At 41.0% G+C, this 24567-nt stretch overlaps 1 protein-coding gene across 1 annotated transcript in view; it reads right to left on the bottom strand.

The window, feature by feature from the left end:
• Window positions 1-24567, bottom strand: part of CAMK1D (calcium/calmodulin dependent protein kinase ID) — a 362392-nt gene that overhangs the window by 158298 nt on the left and 179527 nt on the right. The window contains exon 2 of the mRNA XM_077264591.1: window positions 8327-8458. Coding sequence (XP_077120706.1) covers window positions 8327-8458 — 132 coding nt within the window. The remainder of the gene's footprint in view (window positions 1-8326; window positions 8459-24567) is intronic.

Genomic DNA, 24567 nt, shown 5'->3' with positions numbered 1-24567 from the left:
TTGCGAGAAATACGCAATGTTCTAGAGAAAAGCTGGCAATTCATTGCGGTGTACAGTAAAATCACACTGACAGGTTAGAATAGAATAGATAAAATAAATGTCTACACATAGTATAGGGAGATATATATGTCAGTGAGACACACACACACACACATATATAAATATATATATATATATATATATATATATATATATATATATATATATATATATTTATTTATAATTCTATAATTCATACAGCGCTAGATAGCAGAAAAGCTGGCAATTCAATTGCCGGCTTTTGCTATCTCCTTATCAAACCCGACATGATATGAGACATGGTTTACATACAGTAAACCATTTCATATCCCTTTTTTTTTGGCATATTCCTCACTACTAATGTTAGTAATGTGTGTGTGCAAAATTTGGGGGCTCTAGCTGTTAAAATTAAGGGCTAAATAGCGGAAAAAACTGGCGTGGGCTCCCGTGCAATTTTCTCTGCCAGAGTGGGAAAGCCAGTGACTGGGGGCAGATATTAATAGCCTAGGTAGGTACCATGGTTATAGGAATCCCCCTGGCTAAAACTTCATATGAACTTGAGTGTGGGAATATTTCTGAATATTTTCTCACGCTCGAGTTCATATGAGTTTATACCAGCAGGGGGCGCAGCACCGCAAGTCTAGGTAGCTACGTTCCCCTTCTTACCATTCATTCCCCAGTTTTTACAGGCAGGGGCAGCTGCATTAGCAGGCTCCTGGCTGTAAAATTATTTACCCCCTTCAGATGGATTTACATCGTGGGACGTGACTGAGCGCCGGAAAGGTATGGGATATTGTTGTTTTTTTATTTTTCCTTTTTTACAGAACGAGGGTCGTCATTTGGATTAAGAGTATAATAAACTATTAAAACACCATGTGTCTTTATTTCAATAAAATACTTTTTTCCTAGTGTGTGTGTGTTTTATTAACCATTTACTACTATTGGATTAATAATGGATAGGTGTCTTATTGACACCTCTCCATTATTAACCTTGCTTAATGTCACCTTACAATAGCAAGGTGGCATTAACCCTTTATTACCCCATATCCCACCGCTACATGGGAGTGGGAAGAGAGAGGCTAAGTGCCAGAATAGGCGCATCTTACAGATGTGCCTCTTCTGGGGTGGCTGGGGGCAGTGTTATGATCCTTAGTGGTTGAGGATCACAAATTACTCCAGCTAAGTAACAAACATAGGACAAGCTCTAGGGAGGTGGCAAACTGGACTGACCGCAAATCTGAACCTATCCAAACACACTAGAAGTAGCCGGTGAACGTGCCTAAAAATCCTAGACGTCTCGAGCCAGCCTGAGGAACTAACTACCCCTAGAGAGAAAGAAAAGACCTCTCTTGCCTCCAGAGAAATAATCCCCAAAGATATAGAAGCCCCCAACAGATAATAACGGTGAGGTAAGAGGAAGGCACATACACAGGGGTGAAAGCAGATTCAGCAAATGAGGCCCACTAATACTAGATAGCAGAAAATAGAAAAGGGAATCTATGCGGTCAGTAAAAAACCCTTACAAAATATCCACTCTGAGATTTCAAGAACCCCCACACCCACTAACGGTGTGGGGGGAGAAACTCAGTCCCCTAGAGCAACCAGCAAGCGAGGAAATCACATTTTAGCGAGCTGGACTAAAAACATAATGAACACTGATAATCAAAAAATGATCAAACAAAAACTTAGCTTGTCTTGGAGAGACTGGGAGCAAGGTAGACACAAGGAATCTGAAGAGCACTGAATACATTGATAGCAGGCAAGGAACTGAGTCTCCAGGTGAGCTAAATAGGAAACCAACCAAGGATAACGAACCAGCTGATGCAGCCAACCTGCAGAAAGACAACACTACACAGTACCGCTTGTGACCACTAGAGGGAGCCCAAAAATGGAATTCACAACAGGGCAGATGTTTTTAGCCAGGGGGGGTCCTATAACCATGGTACCTCCCTAGGCTATTAATATCTGCCCTCAGTCACTGGCTTTCCCACTCTGGAAGAGAAAATTGCTAGGGAGCCCACGCCAGTTTTTTCCACTATTTAACCCTTTATTTTAACAGCTAGAGCCCCCAAATTTTGCACACACACTTCTAACATTAGTAGTGAGGAATATGCAAAAAAAAAGGGATATGAAATGGTTTACTGTATGTAAACCATGTGTCATATCATGTCGGGTTTGGGAAGGAGATAGCAAAAGCCGGCAATTGAATTACTGGCTTTTAAGCTATCTAGCGCTGTATTAAATATAAATATATATATATATATATATATATATATATATATATATATATATATATATATATATATATATATATACACACATACAGTCATGGCTAAAAGTATTCACACCCCATTCTGTCAGATAATACTCAGTTTCTTCCTGAAAATGATTGTAAACACAAATTCTTTGGTATTATTATCTTCATTTAATTTGTCTCAAATGAAAAAACACAAAAGAGAATGAAGCAAAACATTGATCATTTCACACAAAACTCCAAAAATGGGCCAGACAAAAGTATTGGCACCCTCAGCCTAATACTTGGTTGCACAACCTTTAGCCAAAATAACTGCGACCAACCGCTTCCGGTAACCATCAATGAGTTTCTTACAATGCTCTGCTGGAATTTTAGACCATTCTTCTTTGGCAAACTGCTCCAGGACCCTGATATTTGAAGGGTGCCTTCTCCAAACTGCCATTTTTAGATCTCTCCACAGGTGTTCTATGGGATTCAGGTCTGGACTCATTGCTGGCCACCTTAGAAGTCTCCAGTGCTTTCTCTCAAACCATTTTCTAGTGCTTTTTGAAGTTTATTTTGGGTCATTGTCCTGCTGGAAGACCCATTACCTCTGAAGGAGACGCAGCTTTCTCACACTGGGCCCTACATTATGCTGCAAAATTTGTTGGTAGTCTTCAGACTTCATAATGCCACGCACACGGTCAAGCAGTCCAGAGCCAGAGGCAGCAAAGCAACCCCAAAACATCAGGGAACCTCCACCATGTTTGACTGTAGGGACCGTGTTCTTTTTTTTGAATGCCTCTTTTTTTCTCCTGTAAACTCTATGTTGATGCCTTTGCCCAAAAAGCTCTACTTTTGTCTCTTCTGACCAGAGAACATTCTTCCAAAACGTTTTAGGCTTTTTCAGTTAAGTTTTGGCAAACTCCAGCCTGGCTTTTTTATGTCTCGGGGTAAGAAGTGGGGTCTTCCTGGGTCTCCTACCATACAGTCCCTTTTCATTCAGACACCGACAGATAGTACGAGTTGACACTGTTGTGCCCTCGGACTGCAGGGCAGCTTGAACTTGTTTGGATGTTAGTCGAGGTTCTTTATCCAACATCCGCACAATCTTGCATTGAAATCTCTAGTCAATTTTTCTTTTCCGTCCACATCTAGGGAGGTTAGCCACAGTGCCATGGGCTTTAAACTTCTTGATGACACTGCGCACGGTAGACACAGGAACATTCAGGTGTTTGGAGATGGACTTATAGCCTTGAGATTGCTCATGCTTCCTCACAATTTGGTTTCTCAAGTCCTCAGACAGTTCTTTGGTCTTCTTTCTTTTCTCCATGCTCAATGTGGTACACACAAGGACACAGGACAGAGGTTGAGTAAACTTTAATCCATGTCAACTGGCTGTAAGTGTGATTTAGTTATTGTCAACAATAACTGAACTTTTTTTGCCTAACAATTCTGGCTCTAACTCCATCCTTCTAGTTCTGACCCCGGCTATTTCCTAACTTTGTTTCTCACTCCTAATAATGCCTTATATCTGATTTTTACCCAGCTAGTTGATTATCCTCTGCCAGCTCTCCACCAGCCAGCAGCTATTTCATGGACACAACCCATGGGTCCCTGTTGTCCAGATCTCCTCTGGATTGGCTAACGCAAAATCTATAAGTGGAAGTCCTATTTAGCGCTAACAGTTTTTTACATAAAGTTCACCTTTACACCAACTATCCTCCTGTGGCAATATGAAAGGAACACAGCAATCTAAAATTGTTCTAGTGAAATGGATGCAAATTCAGTCTACATTTATTCATGGATGGAAAGGAACACCTCGAGGAACAGAGAATAAGTTTGTCTATTTATTTACTCTTTATATAACAAAAGCCCATAATAATTATTAATCTTCAATAAATCACATTTATTCACACGGAAAAACTACTTTATCAAAGTTGACATCCTGAGAATCTGTCATCAAAAGTAAATATCAGATCACTAAACTTCCAAGTATTTGTTGCCAGATCGCCCCTTTTATTTTAGGTTATGTTGCCCTCTAAGTAGAATTTCCATATGAATTTGTTATATGTGATTTTATAATATATTCAATAAAACATGCTTTTTCAAAGTGTCATTTATTCCGTATATATCACCGTTTGAAGAGGTAAAAAAGATAAAAATGAGATGTCTAATAATTACTGAATATTCATTAAAGACATGAATTAGTATGATGGACATAAGTTCTCTCATACAAAATAGCAGAAAAGGCAGATAGTCACGTATAGACACTCTAATCATACCGACAGCTGCTGAAGTGGGAGCTCCTGGAACGAGATATGTAAATACGCACTCTCTCAGATTGTTGCTCTTATGGTCCAATTTTTTTTACATAAATCTATTTGAGCATATGCACTCTGGCTAGCCATTCTTTTGTAAAAACAGCATGAGCCCAACATGTGAAGCCAGGAAAAGCAGATTTTCAGTGTAGAAGGTCTTGGATACGAGTTCTTACAATGATTCGTACTTTAGGTGACAGCGTTAGTTGAACATGATGTGCAATGTTCAGTGATGATGCTTTATTTATACCTAAGATAAAGTTTTCACCTAACAAGCAAATATAAGGAACATTTACAACATTAACCCAAAACAACAGGTCCTGTTCGGTGTTCTCGGAATGCAATGGTGGGAACCTAAGAAAAATGGTCCATGTAAGGCCAAACCAGGAACCAGTGCCAGGGTCACTAAAACCCTAGGCTCACTAATGTGTGTTGGAAGCCAAGGCTAGACTGTCTGGTCCACAGATTACAAGTTGCTGCTATCTGACTACGTAGCTGAAGGCTTGTCAGAATGCCCATCCTACACCAAAAGCGACTAAAATGGGCACTAGAGATTAGGAACTGGAATATTGAGCAATGGAACAAGGTGGTCTGGTGTAAAGAATAACATTTTCTTTTACATCATATTGATATGCGGGTGTATGTTAATTGTCCGATTGTTAAATAGCACTAAATAAGATGCACGATGCACTTCAGAAAGAAGACCCGGTGACAGGAGTAGTGATGTTCTGGGCCATCTTGTGCCGCTATTATGCACCATGGCACACTGCAAAACCTATTCAGAAATAGCGTTGCCCCTTTAGTCTCAGCCAGCTTTGGCCTTTATAACAGAAAATTGTTTTCTAGTGGCATTCCAGGAGCCATAACTTTTTTAGGTCTTTGGTTACATAGTCATACAAGGATTATGACTATGTAACCAGGTCATTATGAGTTAATAGACACCAAACATGTCTAGGTTCTTTTTTTATCCAAGTGGTGAAAAAAAATTCCAAACTTTGTTAAAAAAAATAAATAAAATTGCGCCATTTTCTAATACCAGTAGCTTATTTGTTGTGTGCCGAGCTAATATTTTTAACCATACCATACTGGTGCAGATACGATCATTGCATTTTAATGAAATGTCACGGTGACCAAAAACATGTAATTTTGGTGTTCTGACTTTTTTTCTCACTACACTGTTTAGCAATCAGGTTAATTCTTTTTTTTATTGGTATATCGGGCGATTCTAAATGTGTCGATACCAAATATGTGTATGTTTGATACACTGGGTGGCGCTCACAGCAAGCTGGCACTGACAACCATAGAGGTCTCCAAGAGACCTCAGTTTGTCATGCTAACACACCGGTGACAAGCGATGGCGTGACAGGGGACACCGGTGTGCGTATTTCCGGCCTGATGGCCGGAAGCGCGATTTAAATGCCGCTGTCACAGTTTGATAGTGGCATTTAACTGGTTAATAACTGTGGGTGTATCGCGATTCCACCCGCGGCTATTGCAGGCACATGTCAGCTGTTCAAAACAGCTGACATGTCCCCGGAAAGATGTGGGCTCATCGCCGGAGCCCACATCAAAGGGAGGGAGTCCGACATCGGCGTAAATGTATGCCCGATGTCGGTAAGGGGTTAATATTAAGTAATAAAAATAGATATAAAATAATAATGAGCAGAATTAAGTTTGGATGATTGGTTCAGCCCTCCACAACAATCATAGTCTCTCATGTGGCCCCTTGGGCAAATTAATTTCCCACCAAAAACCAAAAAACAACAAGGATCCCTAAAATATAACTTTTAATAATTATAAAAGCTAAAAACAGTTTGCTCCAATGTGAGAGACAATAATATTCAGAAAAATAACTCAAAGAATAAAATCTAATTTACCCTGTCAGGTATCCTATTACTACTCCCTACCTGACAGCGGAGGTTGACACCCTAAGTTTCTGCGGTAGGCGCCCCCGCTCCTCGACGACCTGCATCTTTATCTTTCTGTGGCATTGCTCCATGTGCCCTGATGAACCCCCAGGTTTCCCACGGGGGTGAAACGCGTCGGGCAGTATAGGGAGGATATCCCGGCAGGAGACTAGCGGAGCTGTATGACTGTATGACCACCCACAACGTCTCTGGGATGCAGATGAGTAGAAGCGTGTATTATAGTACTGTATTATGGGGTGTTGTCTTTTTGGTTGTTTAACCTGCTCTGGTGGTCCCTTGTGGGGATGTCTTTGTTTTTGTGGGCTGCAGTCCTATTAAGGACACCACATTTTTGGGTGTCATTTGACACCTTGAAAACTCTGGATACACATGACTATATATAGGAATGTGGGATGGAGTGGCCCGCTGATATATTTTTTGGATAAACGAGACACTGATATTTTCACCCAATAGTTGTGATTTGTTACGCCCTATTAGGGACCTTCTTGTCTGGTACTAAATAACAATTGTGTTTTTTTGCTGAGTTCATTTTTTTGCTTTTTTCTATTCTAATTTTTGCATTTTTTTGATTTTTTATATTTGTTTCATTTTTTCTGGTAATCAGTAGGTCTCATTTAGGGAATATAGGGTGTAATTAGGGCTATTAGGGCCTGTCGTCGAGGAGCGGGGGCGCCTACCGCAGAAACTTAGGGTGTCAACCTCCGCTGTCAGGTAGGGAGTAGTAATAGGATACCCGACAGGGTAAATTAGATTTTATTCTTTGAGTTATTTTTCTGAATATTATTGTCTCTCACATTGGAGAAAACTGTTTTTAGCTTTTATAATTATTAAAAGTTATATTTTAGGGATCCTTGTTGTTTTTTGGTTTTTGGTTGTTTCTAGGATTCTACTAATATCTGTTTTGAGTGGCCCTTTTTTGCAAATTAATTTCCCACCAGTGAAGTTAAATTAATCCCATAAATACGAAAAAAAAATACCAAATAATGGCGATGAAACAGTGACAACTCGTACAAGTGCTTTAAACACTAATAAAAAAATAATATATTGTATATTGTCTATATTGTCACATACTGTACTCCAGACCAAATTAGTTCATTTTAAGTCAATGGCACACAGTTCGCATATGGCTTACCAACCATGTGTAAGTGTTTTTCATGGATCATTTAGCGTTATTAGGATAGAAAACTATGTTCAACCTTTTATTATTTGTTAATTTGTTTATGCAAGAAACAGATGCCATAAGGATGTAAAAAAAAAGAACACATGGATTGCATACAGATGACAATATGGATGACAAATCGAAGGATTTTAAATCTACTTGTCTGCCTAATATGCACTGTGAACCCTAAGTGAAATTCATTCAAATATCATTTATTTATATGCTAACTTTAAAGGGATAGATCACCCCCATAGGATAGATTATCAATATCACAGAGATCCCTATTGATCAGCTGCTTTCAGCTTCAGCAACCCTGACTGTAAAGAGGGAACAGATGCGGCACAGCACAGCTCTGATGGCCGAGCAGTGGCCGGTCTCAGGTGCCACAGCTGGACTCCTACTATACAGTGAAGGAAGCCATGCTGAACTCCTGGAGCTAAACAGAGTGAGGTGCTGGGTGTCAGATCCCCACCAATCTGATAGTGAGGACCCATGGTGAGGATAAGTCATCAATATTGTATAACCTTTATAAGTACACTGATGATAGTAAGTGTATCTGAGAGTTCAGGACAGCTTTGCAGATGTATAGCAGAAATAAAGGAAAATAGAAACATCATCTGGGATATTGTGATTTTTCTTACTGTTGCTTAATATCACAGATACTTACTTCTTCAGAACAGTAATTTCATTTTCTATGCTGCTTTCTTTTCCCTTTAGTGCTTTCTTTGGAATACACTTCACAGCAAAAAGTTTACCAGTCAGCTTTTCATCAGCTAGAACAACTTCTGAAAACGCCCCCCTATGGAGAAAGAAAACGCAAGAAGTTAGTTATTTTGCTAGAAAGATTTACTATATTTACATTTGATAGAAGTGTAAAATGATCTTGCACTATTCAGGTCTCCCCACGTTTAGGGTACTGTCACACAGTCACACTTTGATCGCTACGACGGTACGATTCGTGACGTTCCAGCGATATCCATACGATATCGCAGTGTCTGACACGCAGCAGCGATCAGGGACCCTGCTGAGAATCGTACGTCGTAGCAGATCGTTTGGAACTTTCTTTCGTCGCTTGATCACCCGCTGACATCGCTGGATCGTTGTGTGTGACACCGATCCAGCGATGTGTTCGCTTGTAACCAGGGTAAACATCGGGTAACTAAGCGCAGGGCCGCGCTTAGTAACCCGATGTTTACCGTGGTTACCAGCGTAAAAGTAAAAAAAACAAACAGTACATACTCACATTCCGGTGTCTGTCCTCCGGCGTCTCAGCTTCTCTGCACTGTGAGCGCCGGCCAGCCAGAAAGCGAGCACAGCGGTGACGTCTGACGTCACCGCTGTGCTTTCCGGCTATGGTGCTTACACAGTGCAGAGAAGCTGAGACGCCGGGGGACACACACCGGAATGTAAGTATGTACTGTTTGTTTTTTTTACGTTTACGCTGGTAACCAGGGTAAACATCGGGTTACTAAGCGCGGCCCTGCGCTTAGTAACCCGATGTTTACCCTGGTTACCCGGGGACTTCGGCATCGCTCCAGCGCCGTGATTGCAACGTGTGACCGCAGTCTACGACGCTGGAGCGATAATCATACGATCGCTGCGACGTCACGGATCGTGCCGTCGTAGCGATCAAAATGGCACTGTGTGACGGTACCCTTAGGAAATCAGAATGAAATCATCATGCTACAACATGGCCTCCTTGTTTTCCATTTCTTTATCAGGAATCTTTAATGCTCAGTTGATTATAGGGTGTCCTACTGAGGTCTATTCAGGAACCAGCAGCAAGTGTTCAATCCCCCTGCAATTACATAGTTACCAGTGAAATGCACGGGCTACCGATCTAATGCACTTACATGGCAAGTCCTGCAAACCTATAGACGCTTGGCGTAAACACTCTTATCTCTAGTTAATAGCTAATGGTCCTAATCAGGATTTTTTCGAAATTGGGTTTTCTAAACCAATAAATCCATTTTATATCAGATAGTAATTTGATGAGGGTTTCCTTGAGTTTCCATTACATTTTTCTTCCAAGTTTCAAAACCTACATACAATAATTACTCTATTCTGTATTGTAAGCCCACTGTGAACATGGGCTAATGTGAGGGGTTAGGAAGTCAGCACTATGTACAAACTAGAAATAAATAATTCAATAGGTTGTCCACTACTTTTTCATTGATGACCTATCAATGTCTGATTGGTCGGGATCTGACACCAGGCACCCCCGCTGATCAGCTGCTCTTGGTGTCGGCAGCTGCGTGATTGCGTAGTGGCTCCGTCTTCTAATAATGGTCGTGCCAGGGTACTGCACCTCGGCCTCCTAACCAAATCAAAGGGAGACGGATGTGTAGCACTCTGCTGTATCAGCAGACAGAAGAGCTCCGCAATCATCGCATTCCAGCAGGCTGAGAGCATCTGGTCGGCGGGGACACTGGGTGTAGGATCCCAGCCAATCAGACATTGATAACCGTGCATCATTTTCGGGCGTGTCTGCCTCCTGTAGGCATACACTTCCGAAAAACGTGCACGGCAGAGCTCTTATTTGGTCTGCCATCACCATTTAGGGCGTATGCCCCGACGGGAAATAAAAAACGCATTGTGAAAGCACTCTAAGGATAGGTCATCAAAGAAAAAAGTAGTGGACAACCTCTGTAATGTTGGCATCCCACTAAAAATGCCGAATTATGTAAAATGCACTGGAGAAATTTGCAACGCCTGTTAATAACTTTTGGAAATATTATTTACATTATTTTTTTGTTGAGTGTTTCTGCGCCACATGGACTAGGTCTCTTAAAAACTAATTGAAAGAGAATCTGTCACTTCACTGTTTTCTGAATGTCTTGTTACTTTATCTAAAATCTGGGTATCTCAACATTGCATTGGTACTTATAACATATCTAATGTTTTATGATTTGTGTATTGCTAGGTAGAAGTAATATTAAATATTGAATGCATCCCCCGAACATATGTCCACAACAGAAGGGTGCCGCAGGCATATCTTTATCGAAGCTGCGCTCACTTCATGGGCTCTTCCCATTGCTAGCGTCCCTTTAACTTCCATCAAAGCGTTTTCTGACTCAACAGCACATCTATAAATAAGCATTTAGAGATCTAGACATAGCAAGCTATAGCTCGTCTTGTCTGTACAAATGTGTTCTTACAGTTGCTGGTATTTTGGATGAGATTGTAAAAGAATATACGGTAATATAATGCAGTACAAAAAAATCCATGCATACAGATGCCTATTTTAACAAGCTGCACATCGATCACGTTACAGCAGGATATTCTGTGTTAAAAATGAACTGTGAACTGTATTGTGGCATATGGTAAACCAGGTGCACCCTCAGTGTCTTCAATCCTGCCAGATCAGGAGATAGGGGTGGAATTGGCTCTAGTTTTTGTAATAGGGTCTCTAAAACCAGATCCCAACACTATGCTTCATTAAAGAAAACGGCACCTACAATACAGAAAGCCATATATTTTTTGCAAAGACATAATTTCATTCTAGCTACCTTCAGTCATCCCCTAGGGTATATTTCCACAGTCAGGAAACACTGCGGGTTTGATGTTACCGCATAGTGGAGGGGATTTCATGAAATCCCATCTCCACTATGGGTTCAGAGAAGCATGCGCCAGACATGCGGCGCATCTTTATAGACCGCAGCATGTCTATTTACGATGCGGAGGCGCTCCATCTCTGCAGCGTAAATTTCCCATATACTTTGGGTATGTTTCCACGGAGCGTATTGCTTGAGTTTTTGCTGCGGATTGGATGCTGCATACAGCCGCAGCGTCCAGATGCTACAGCATAGTGGAGGGGATTTTATGAAACATGCAGGTGGCAGACCTGCGTAACCGGACATGTGGCGAGTCTTTATAGACCACAACATGTCTATTTATCTTGCAGAGACGCTCAGTCTCCGCAAGATAAATAACACAGTCTATGTATAGGATGCGGTGATTTTGCATGTGTTCAATGAACACGCGCGTAATCACCATGCGTACTAAAGGTCTTTGAGCGGAGCGGGTTATCCGCTGCATCCAAAGCGCTGCCAATACACCCTGTGGAAACAAACCCTAACATTAGATGCGGTAAAACAGCATCTAATTATTAGTCACATGCCTAATAAGTGCAAAACCGCAGCTTACTACGCATGCAAATTAATTTAAATAATCTCTTACCTTGTGACAGCCGGAAGTCCGCGTCCACTGCAGTTCTCGCAATGACTGAGCTCCCCTGAGCTTACCTCCGGTCACTACTGTAGGCTGGTTCTCATGATCAGCTGATTGTGAGAACTGCAGTGCAGGTGACTGACGGAGAGTAATCTCCTGCGGTCATCTACAAGCTCTGCTACATCTGGATGTCCGGCATCAAGATGTAGCAGAGCTGGACTCGTCGTGGGACACTCGTTATTAAGGCCTACGTCAGATCAGGAAGTATTTGCGTTGCTTTATTTATTTATTGTTTTTGCAGGAGAGCGGGGGATTCGGGGAATTAGTAGAACAATAAAGATGGGAAAACGGTGTTGTGTTTTATTTCATTAAAATACTTTATTCTGGCTGTGTCATTATCTAACCTGTAATAACTATAAGATTAGTAATGGATAGGTGTCTTATTGATGCCTCTCCATTACTAATGGGCTTGATGTCACATTACATTACAAAGATGACATTAACCCCCAAACTATTCCTCCACTTTCCACCGCTACAGGGCAAGTGGGAAGAACGAGGCTAAGTGCCGGAATTGGAGCATCTTAGAGATGCACCATTTCTGGGGCGGCTGAGAGCCGGTGTTTGTAGCTGGGGGGGGGGGGGGGCAATATCCATGGTCTCTTCATAGGCTATTAATATCAGCCCGCAGCTGCCTGCCTAGCCTTTGCCGGTTATTAATTATAGGGGGTCCCTACATCATTTCTTTGGGGGTCCCCCTATTTTAATAACCAATAAAGGTTAAGTATACAGCTGTGAGCTGATATTAATAGGCTGGGAAGCTCCATGGGTATTACCGCCTTCCCAGGCTATAAAGATCGGCCCCCAGTCACTGGCTTTCCCCCTGCTGGTTTTGAAAATTGGGGCGGGAGCCCACGCCATTTTTAAAAAAAAAATATTTATTTAGTTTAAAAAAGAGGAAAGGACATTACATATTCCTGTGTGGCCGGTGTCACACTTGCGAGTGTGATGTGAGAAACTCATGCGAGTCTCTCACATCAACACCCGGCACTCGGGACCGGAGTGTGAGGCTGCATGTATTTGTATGCAGCCGCATGCTCCGGTCCTGAGTGCCGGCGGCAGTGCCAAGTGTTGATGCGAGACAATCGCGTGAGTTTCTCACATCACACTCGCAAGTGTGACACCGGTCCGTCACGTACTTCCGGATGTGACACCAGATTCAACATTTGTAAATTAGTTTGCATGCATAGTAAGCTGTGTTTCCGCAGTTATTACGCATGTGACTAATAATTAGATGTGGATTTACCGCATCTAATGATAGTCTATGGGAAATTTACACTGTGGGGACGGAGCATCTCCGTATCGTAAATAGACATGCTGCGGGTTGGAAAGACGCACCGCATGTCCGTTACGCAGGTCTGCCGCCTGTGTTTTTGAAAGCATAGTGGAGATGGGATTTCAAGAAATCCCATCCACTATGTTGTAACATCTGGCCGCTGCGGGTTGGACACTGCAGATGTACGCAGCGTCCAATCCGCAGCGTTTACTGTGTGCACGTACCCTATCTGCAAACAGGAAATCACTTTTTTTTCCTTCCCAGAAGCCAACTTTCAATAAGCTTTATTTCTAGTAAAAACGCATGTACTGAAAAAACACATCAAAAAGGCAGGTGACCTGTCAGTGACCTCAGATGCAGATTTCACCTGTTTCAAATCCGGAGCCAATCCTGACGGTGGAAACAAACCCTCAGGGGAGTTTAGCGCATATTGTTTTAATACATGATGAGTATGCAGGGCTCTCCCTGGTGATAGCAGAAGGCTATTCGATTATTTAACCATTCACTATATGTCTGCACATTGTTAGTAATCTATGCAGGGGATTATGGACAATCTATTACAAAAATGGAGCTCCAGTCGCTAAATAGATGCATTAAAAAATTTACACATAATTTCATTACTACTAGATTAAGAAAGAAAGATCATATCCAAGGGTAGACAATCAATTTAGAATTTATCCAGAGAGAGCAATTGTTGCATGATTGCTGGATCAACAGTGAAAATCTAATAACTGCCGGTCAGAGAGTGGCGGTTCCCACACTGTCAAAAGACAGTGTGAGCGCTCGGCTGTGATCGGAGGCATAAACTTGTGTCAGCTGATGGGACAACTGCTTCCATCATCTGACACTTGCTGCCACTAATAACAGCGAGACCAGGAGCGGCGGATGGGAGTATTCATCGGCCGCTCCTGCGCTGTAAATAAATAATTTGTAAAAAACAGCGTGGGTTCCCCTGTATTTTTGTTAACCAGCCAGGAAAAATTCACAGCTGGGGGCTGCAATCCTCAGCTGTCAGCTTCAGCAAGGCTAGTTATCAAGAATAGAGGGGTCCTCATCCCATATTTTTAATTATTTAAATAAATAATTTAAAAAAACGGCGTTGGGTCCCCCTTATTTTTGACAACCAACCTTGCTGAAGCAGACAGCTGGGGGCTGTTATTCTCAGGCTGGTAAGCAACCGCTCAGAAAAGGCGCATCAATTAGAAAAACTCTCACGCTGCTACCAGGGATCTCACAGACGTCACCGCAGCTCAGCCCGACTGGGAACAGAGCCTTAGTGACCATAGGTAACCTCAAGAATGTCATCTCCATTCACTGAGGCTGCACTCCCAGCAGTTCAATCCCCAATGGTTCTCAGCCTGGATGAAAACTATTTATCCCCCAGAGATGGATTATGGAGTGGGACAGAATGACGGACAGGTATGGTATATTGTTTTATTATTTTTGGTTTATTATTTATTACAGGAGATCGAGGGCTTCGGTGGAATTAGGTGTTGCAGTAAGTATGGTTTAATTAAGATTATTAAAGGAAGTCTGTGTCTTTCTTTCAATTAATGGACTTTATTCTTGCTGTGTCTTTATTTACAATACAACTGTAGGATTAGTAATGGATAGTTGTCTTATAGAAGCCTTTCCATTACTAAGATGTGGGCCTGATGTCACCGGAAAACACAAAGGTGACATTAACCCCATAAATATTAACCCCACTTGTCACCACTACAGGAAAAGTGGGAGTAGTCGGGGAAAGCGAGAGAATTGGCGCATCTAATAGATGTCTTTTCTGGGTAGCTGCAGGCTGCTATTTTTGGGCTGGGGGGCAAATTCAATGGCCCCTTACCAGCTCTCAGCTGTTTGCTTTAGCAAGGCTGGTTGTCAAAAAATATTGAAATGATTAAAAAATACAGTGTGGGAACCCCTCTATTCTTGATAACTAGCCTTGCTGAAGCTGACATCTGAGGGTTACAGCCCCCAGCTGTGAGTTTTGCCTGGCTGGTTAACAGAAATACAGGGAAACCCAAGCCATTTTTTTAAATTATTTATTTACAGCACAGAAGCAGCTGATGAATACTCCCATCCACCGCTCCTGCTCTCACTGTTATTAGCGGCAGCAGGTTTTGGATGATGGGAGTAGTAGTCCCATCAGCTGACACCAGTGACCGGAGGTGAACTTTAAACCTCCGATCACAGCTGAGCGCTCACGCTGTCTTTTGACAGCGTGGGAAATGCTGCTATCTGACCGGCGGGGACAATTTCACTGCCGATCAGAAGCGGTGTTTGCTGCGCTGTCATGCACATGACAGCGCGACAAACACCCGGTGTTTGGTCAGCCGAACCCGAACAGTAACATGGACTTCCTGGTGAAGTCCGTGTTCGTTGTCCGTGCCCAAACAGTAGATGTTCGGTACGGACGCCGAACTTTACTGTTCGGGTTTACCCATCTCTAGACTCTTGCTTTCAGTCTATAAATCACACAGCGTATTCATCATCAGCTTCAATTGTCCTTCAATGTATATGAAACAATAATAGTCATGAAAAAAACAACACAATTTTGGTATAATTTTGTCTGATAGGAACACTGATGCCTCTTTAAAAATGAATCAGTCAAAACCCAATATTATTCTGTGTTCTTGTGGTTGCTGAGTGACAAAGAAATGATAAGGTATTGGACTCAGAGTCTTGATGGATTATTCCCAAGCTTCAGCTTGCAAAACATTGCGAATCATTGATCTGTTTATTGTTGATACAGCGAACGGCTGCACACCAACAATCTTATAAGCCACTATGTCATTTTAATATAAAACTTTAGTATTATATCTTCAAAAAGTCCTATGTACATACAGATGCTATAGAGGACCTAATGGCACATGACAAGTCTCTAGAATCTGTAATTAGCGCAGTAAGATCAAATGTATATTTTTGGCTTTCTAAAGATTTACAATGATGCAGTTTACTAAAAATAAAAAATCTGCCCTGGACCTGCCTGTCTCAATTTACGATTTGTAATGACAATTATTTATTTCCTTTATTTTGCTTATTTATTTAATGCCATTAATTTCACAGATATTATCGTCACTGCCCCCATTAAGGCTCTCAATCTTGATTACCTATCACTATGTCTTTGGAGTGTGGGAAGAAACCGGAGAACCCGGTGGAAATTAACACAAACACGGGAAGAACATACAAACTCCTTACAGATCTTGTCCTTGGTGGGCTTGAACCCAGGACTCCAGAGATACAGTGCTAACCTCTGAGCCACTGTGCTGCCCATATAGTGCTACACTTTTAACATTTGGGTTCACAAAGACAGATTTCTTGCCATTTTATTGTGTTTTTTTCCAGCTGTGTCTTTTTTTTCTGGATAGGTCAAGTTTTAAAGCAAACATGTCAGCAGGATTGTGCCTAGTAACCTACAGTGTCAGGATGGCGCCTGACACTGTAAAATAGGAGGTAGGTCACTTGAGGGATTAGCGACCTATCATAAGCCATCAGTATGAATATGTAAGTAGAGCACCACATGAAGACCTCCCAGCATACGTGTTTTTTATCTGTCGAATTTCTGACCCTCAATCAAGTCTAGGAGGAAATTTGCATGTTTACAATAGAAATTGACAAATTTCAGATTTCAAAATCGCACCGCGGATCATTTTGTGCAGCATGAAATAAAAGCACAACAGCTATGAGATTTATATAAATCTCATCTTTTTTTACCTGTATACAATACAGTATGCAAATATGCAGCAATGAGAAATAAAAGCGGTGAGTGGTGATTGATGTTATAGGCAACAATTCTAGCCTTTATCCATGTTTTCACACGTCGCCCACTGTGTTAGGATATTGGATATCATGAATTTTACATCAAAATGTCAAACAACTGCACAGGTAAATGCACACATCAAAATAATATCAATTATTCAGTCAAATCCTATCTAGAATGGAGAGAAAAAAAAAACGTGCCAAGACCTTATCCTGAATCAACAAAGATGTTGTTGTTTGTGCCATTTTACCCTGTTTTTGCTGTGTATTTTTGGGTCCTTTGCCTTTTTTTTCAAAAGGCAGCATGATCTATGCTTGTTGTCATTTTTCAGGTATTTTCCATTAGGCTTCATTATAGGGTTTAAAATGACAAAAAAAATAAATAACAATGATCAAAAAAAACACATCACTCACACTAGTGGGGAATGCAAAGAGATTATTCCCACAATCAGTATGTACCTAATTGATAAAAATATATGATGAGTGTACGCTTTTAGTGCGTTTCCACAGTGGAAAAGCATGAAAAAAGCATGTAATCCGCATATGACTATATCAATAAAGTATTGGCAAAGCCAAATACTAGGATGTATTAAAAACAAAGCAGCTTTTTTAAAGCATGGCATGCCAAAAAGAGACAAGAAATAGCAAAAAACATGATAAAAATGTAAAAACGCACTCAAAACGTGATTTAAAAAAAAAGTAACCTCATTTACTTAACCGCTGCAGAAGATCAGCAACATCAAAAACTCATAGTGGAAATGTAGCCTTAGGGGTTTAAAGCTAAAAACAAAACGCACATTTTATAAATGGCTACAAAGGTCTTTAAATTGTGCTTTTCTGCTTCATACATAATAGAAACTTTGGAGGGAAATTCCTCCTCCAGTTTTTATCAAAAACCTCCTGGAAGTATTATGCGGCAAATTAATTTATGCATAAATTATAGTAAATCGGACACCAGACGGTCGGCCACACATTGTGTTTACATTAATACCATATAGCTTTTAGACATATATAAATACTGGAAATGATATATGGTGGTTGTTGTTTTTTTAGAATCTACAGCATATTTAGTTTGTAATTTGGTGACTGTCACTTTTTGCTCTGTTAGTCGTACTGCAGTTACTGAGGCAGAAAACAGCTAACAGTAAGGTTCAGGTATACATCTCTAAAGTGCTGACTTATCAGCCCAAAATGTGCTGAATTGAGCCTCTCATTTTCCACTGCGCTGACCCACAAGCACTACGCTGTGTGTAAACAGGCTCATGTTTCATCAGTCAATCATCACCCATTCACTTCTCGGAGGCGGCTCCAATCTCATACCGACGCCACGTTAAACAAACTATTGTTACAGAAAACACTTTCTTTATTTATTCATTTGAGCTTTTGCTGCCTTAATATTTAATGCACACTTGGCATTCACCCTCAGCAGATCAGATCCAGAAAATATTTGGCAATGTAATCGCTAACCTGGATGCGAAACTGGAGAATATGGGAAAATCTTTTAGGGATCGATCACACGACTGTATGTTCAGTCCAACTGTTACCTGTGACAAAAACCAGCACTCAGACCAACGTTATCCATTGGGGCAGTGTAGATTAGGGGTTTTATTTTCACTGACCGAATCTGCGTGTGAATAAAGACTCGCACATTCAAGTCTATGGGTGCGTGAAAATACAGACACAGCTTAGCGTCCGATTTTTATGGATACATTGCAATTCTGTAGCACAGAAAACTAATGTTCTTATAAATGATTAATAGCTGCTGCTGTAATAAAAGGATTAGATGCGGACTGTACAAGGATGACAAGAACAAAATTGTTTTCTGGATGAAACTGACAACCTAATCTAAGGCTAGGGCTACAATATTTTCCAGATCAAACGTTTAGGTCCCCAATCAATGGGGTTCGGGTCCTGGTTCATATTTGGGTATAGTTCTGGTTCCCGAACCAAAGTTTGGAATAAAGTTCGGGTCCCCAATCAATGGGGTTCGGGTTCTGATTCATGTTTGGGTATGGTTCTGGTACCTGAACCGAAGTTTGGGATAAAGTTGGGTCCCCATTCAATGGGGTTCAGGTTCTGGTAAATGTTTGGGTGTAGTTCTGGTACCTGAACCAAAGTTTGGAATAAAGTTCGGTCCCAATCAATGGGATTCACGTTCTGGTAAATGTTTGGGTATGGTTCTGGTACCCGAACCGAAGTTTGGAATAAAGTTTGGGTCCCCATTCAATGGGGTTCAGGTTCTGGTAAATGTTTGGGTATAGTTCTGGTACCTGAACCAAAGTTTGGAATAAAGTTCGGGTCCCCATTTAATGGGGTTCGGGTTCTGATTCCTGTTTGGGTGCAGTTCTGGTACCTGAACCAAAGTTTGGAATAAAGTTTGGGTCCCCATTTAATGGGGTTCGGGTTCTGATTCATGTTTGGGTATAGTTCTGGTACCTGAACCAAAGTTTGGAATAAAGCTCGGGTCCCCAATCAATGGAGTTCGGGTTCTGATTCATGTTTGGGTATAGTTCTGGTACCTGAACTAAAGTTTGGAATAAAGTTCGGGTCCCCATTCAATGGGGTTCGTGTCCAGTTTGGAATAAAGTTCGGGTCCCCAATCAATGGGGTTCGGGTTCTGATTCATGTTTGGGTATAGTTCTGGTACCCGAACCGAAGTTTGGAATAAAGTTTGGGTCAGGTATCTCAACGCAAACTTGCACGTTTCCGCTCATCCCTTATAATGACATGAAATTGAGACCGTGAGCCCAAATGAGAGGAGCAAGTAAAGATAATTTTTGGAAATCCCTAAGGAATATATTGGCGCTGTGCAAACATATCAGATACAGCGTCTAAGCAGATATTCATGCTATATATTTATATATATATTTTTTAGAACAACATATTATACCTGAAAGGGTTACTTTATTTGGACAGTTCCTTCAGCCCCTTTTCTTCCTGACCTTGCACTAATCCCAGTGTATGTGTAAGAAACCTCCCAAAATCCTCTCCGCTCTGAATATGTCCCTTAACTCCATAGCCACAATAATCAGACCATACTGTCTGCCCATCCCAGATGCCCGATTTCAGTCGTCCTCCATGCCATATTAATCTAACTTTATTGTTTTTTTATGTATGTATGGAAATAAAAATTCAGAAATTGAAAATTTACTGTAATTTTTATGTTGATTGCCCTAATGTTCCTCTAACACTTTTACACTTCACGATTATTTTGAAACGAGAGCTCATAGGAAGACTTGTTTTACAGTGAAAAAGCTGCTGATCACCTGATGAATAACCACAACTATTTTGCACAAAAAAATCAATGTTTTCTTCAGCGTATTAAATTGTGTAAATGGGAATAACGAGAAAATGACATCCCACGCACACAGTATGATCTATTACAGGTTGTTCTGTGCAGTTGATGGGGGGTCGGCTGTGTAAACAAGCTATTAAATGATCAGCAAATAAGTAGCTGATCGGCAGTCATCTATTGCTGGCGCTCAACTAGTGTAACCTCAAGGCAACATAAGTCACAAGACAGCAATTCACAGTCAAGTTGACCAAAAACATTGTTTGCAGTCACATGATTATTTTAGAGGTCTGATTTTGCTTCTTTTATATTTTAGTAGTGAAAAGTAATTTTTATATTTGCAACAAAAAAAAACAACAATTGTATGTTGCCATTTACAGAGACCTGGATTTTTTTAATTTTTCCATCAATATGACTGTGCAAGGGTTTGTTTTTTGTGTGCTGACTAGTGATGAGCCAGTATGCTCGATATTCGAGTTTCTCCGAGCACGCTCGGGTGGTCTCCGAGTATTTTGGTGTGCTCGGAGATTTAGTTTATGTCAACGCAGCTGAATGATTTGTGGCTGATAGACATCCTGAATACAAGTGAGGATTGACTATTTGTTAAGGAATCTCCACATGTATTCAAGCTGCAAATAATGCAGCTGCATCAACTGTAAACTAAATCTCTGAGCACGCTGAAATACTCGGAGACCACCCGAGCGTGCTCGCAGAAACTCGAGTATCGGGTATACTCGCTAATCACTAGTGCTGAACTGTACAGGGTGGGCCATTTATATGGATACACCTAAATAAAATGTAAATGGTTGGTGATATCAACAAACTGTGGCACATTAGTATATGGGAGGGGGAAAACTTTTCAAGATGGGTGGTGACCATGGCGGCCATTTTTAAGTCGACCATTTTGGATCCAACTTTGTAAATGGCCCACCCAGGTATATCCATACAAATGGTCCACCCTGTGTGTATATATATATATATATATATATATATATATATATATATATATATATATATATATATATATATATATATATATATATGTATATATATATATATACACTCACCGGCCACTTTATTAGGTACACCATGCTAGTAACGGGTTGGACCCCCTTTTGCCTTCAGAACTGCCTCAATTCTTCGTGGCATAGATTCAACAAGGTGCTGGAAGCATTCCTCAGAGATTTTGGTCCATATTGACATGATGGCATCACACAGTTGCCGCAGATTTTTCGGCTGCACATCCCAAAGATGCTCCATACAAGGCAGGATGGATCCATGCTTTCATGTTGTTTACGCCAAATTCTGACCCTACCATCCGAATGTCGCAGCAGAAATCGAGACTCATCAGACCAAGCAACGTTTTTCCAATCTTCTACTGTCCAATTTCGATGAGCTTGTACAAATTGTAGCCTCAGTTTCCTGTTCTTAGCTGAAAGGAGTGGTACCCGGTGTGGTCTTCTGCTGCTGTAGCCCATCTGCCTCAAAGTTCGACGCACTGTGCATTCAGAGATGCTCTTAGGCCTACCTTGGTTGTAACGGGTGGCGATTTGAGTCACTGTTGCCTTTCTATCAGCTCGAACCAGTCTGCCCATTCTCCTCTGACCTCTGGCATCAACAAGGCATTTCCGCCCACAGAACTGCCGCTCACTGGATTTTTTTTCTTTTTCGGACCATTCTCTGTAAACCCTAGAGATGGTTGTGCGTGAAAATCCCAGTAGATCAGCAGTTTCTGAAATACTCAGACCAGCCCTTCTGGCACCAACAACTATGCCACGTTCAAAGGCACTCAAATCACCTTTCTTCCCCATACTGATGCTCGGTTTGAACTGCAGGAGATTGTCTTGACCATGTCTACATGCCTAAATGCACTGAGTTGCCGCCATGTGATTGGCTGATTAGAAATTAAGTGTTAACAAGAAGTTGGACAGGTGTACCTAATAAAGTGGCCAGTGAGTGTATATATATATATATATATATATATATATATATATATATATATTGTGTATGTATATATATATATATATATATATATATATATATATATATACATACACACACATTCTATGTGTACTGTATATATCTATTCTAACCTGTCACGCTGTGATCATACTGTACACCGCACATGAATTGCCGGCTTTTCTTCTATCAATCTATGCAATAAATATACATATATACAGTATGTGTGTATCACTGACATCTATATATCTATGTATTCTATGGACTTGGTGATAGGTCTCCTTTAAGCACCTTCTTTTAGAATATCTTCTCATCATTTTAAGGGCTCATTCCCTCTTGCGATGAAATCAGACAAATACAATCCGATAAATAATCAGATTGAATTCGGACCAATGTTATAATATGTGTGTTCATCTACGTTTTTTTTTCCAGCTCGGATCTAATCACGATCGGACTGGAAAAAAGTCGCAGCATGCTGCGATTGTAATCGGAAATCGTATTGCATCCCGCAATAGACGTCAATGGGTGCAAGAAAAAAAATCACACAGCACTGGGACCATGTGAGTGCTGTCCGATTTTTCCACACCGATGTCCTTTGAAAAGCCAGCAATTAATGGGCTTCATACAGTAAAATCACAGTGACAGGTTAGAATAGAATAGATACAGTTGTGGCCAAAAGTATTGACACCCCTGCAATTCTGTCAGATAATTCTCAGTTTCTTCCTGAAAATGATTGCAAACACAAATTCTTTGGTATTATTATCTTCATTTAATTTGTCTTAAATGAAAAAACACAAAAAGAATTGTCCTAAAGCCAAATTGGATATAATTCCACACCAAACATAAAAAGGGGGTGGACAAAAGTATTGGCACTGTTCGAAAAATCATGTGCTGCTTCTCTAATTTGTGTAATTAACAGCACCTGTAACTTACCTGTGGCACCTAACAGGTGTTGGCAATAACTAAATCACACTTGCAGCCAGTTGACATGGATTAAAGTTGACTCGTCCTGTGTCCTTGTGTGTACCACATTGAGCATGGAGAAAAGAAAGAAGACCAAAGAACTGTCTGAGGACTTGAGAAACCAAATTGTGAGGAAGCATGAGCAATTTCAAGGCTACAAGTCCATCTCCAATGACCTGAATGTTCCCGGATCTAACGTGCGCAGTGTCATCAAGAAGTTTAAAGCCCATGGCACTGTGGCTAACCTCCATGGATGTGGAGGGAAAAGAAAAATTGACAAGAGATTTCAAAACAAGATTGTGTGGATGTTGCATAAAGAACCTCGACTAACATCCAAACAAGTTCAAGCTGCCCTGCAGTCCGAGGGTACAACAGTGTCAACCCGTACTATCCGTCAGCGTCTGAATGAAAAGGGACTGTATGGTAGGAGACCCAGGAAGACCCCACTTCTTACCCCGAGATATAAAAAAAGTCAAGCTGGAGTTTGCCAAAACTTACCTGAAAAAGCCTAAAACGTTTTGGAAGAATGTTCTCTGGTCAGATGAGACAAAAGTAGAGCTTTTTGGGCAAAGGCATCAACATAGAGTTTACAGGAGAAAAAAAGAGGCATTCAAAGAAAAGAACACGGTCCCTACAGTCAAACATGGCGGAGGTTCCCTGATGTTTTGGGGTTGCTTTGCTGCCTCTGGCACTGGACTGCTTGACCTTGTGCATGGCATTATGAAGTCTGAAGACTACCAACAAATTTTGCAGCATAATATAGGGCCCAGTGTGAGAAAGCTGGGTCTCCCTCAGAGGTCATGGGTCTTCTAGCAGGACAATGACCCAAAACACACTTCAAAAAGCACTAGAAAATGGTTTGAGAGAAAGCACTGGAGACTTCTAAGGTGGCCAGCAATGAGTCCAAACCTGAATCCCATAGAACACCTGTAGAGAGATCTAAAAATGGCAGTTTGGAGAAGGCACCCTTCAAATATCAGGGACCTGGAGCAGTTTGCCAAAGAAGAATGGTCTAAAATTCCAGCAGAGCATTGCAAGAAACTCATTGATGGTTACCGGAAGCGGTAGGTCACAGTTATTTTGGCTAAAGGTTGTGCAACCAAGTATTAGGCTGAGGGTGCCAATACTTTTGTCTGGCCCATTTTTGGAGTTTTGTGTGAAATTATCAACGTTTTCCTTTTTGCTTCATTCTCTTTTGTGTTTTTTCATTTAAGACAAATTAAATGAAGATAATAATACCAAAGAATTGTGATTGCAATAATTTTCAGGAAGAAACTGAGCATTATCTGAAAGAATTGCAGGGGTGTCAATACTTTTGGCCACAACTGTATCTATTCTATTCTAACCTGTCACTCTGTGATTTTACTGTATGAAGCACATTAAAGGGAACCTGTCACCACGTTTTTGGAAGATGGGATAAAAATAGCGTTAAATAGGG

The sequence above is a fragment of the Ranitomeya variabilis genome, chromosome 5, assembly GCF_051348905.1.
Source record: "Ranitomeya variabilis isolate aRanVar5 chromosome 5, aRanVar5.hap1, whole genome shotgun sequence".
In the NCBI taxonomy this organism is placed as follows: domain Eukaryota; kingdom Metazoa; phylum Chordata; class Amphibia; order Anura; family Dendrobatidae; genus Ranitomeya; species Ranitomeya variabilis.
Note: the sequence above shows the minus strand (reverse complement) of the source record. Positions and strands in the feature narration are given on the sequence as shown.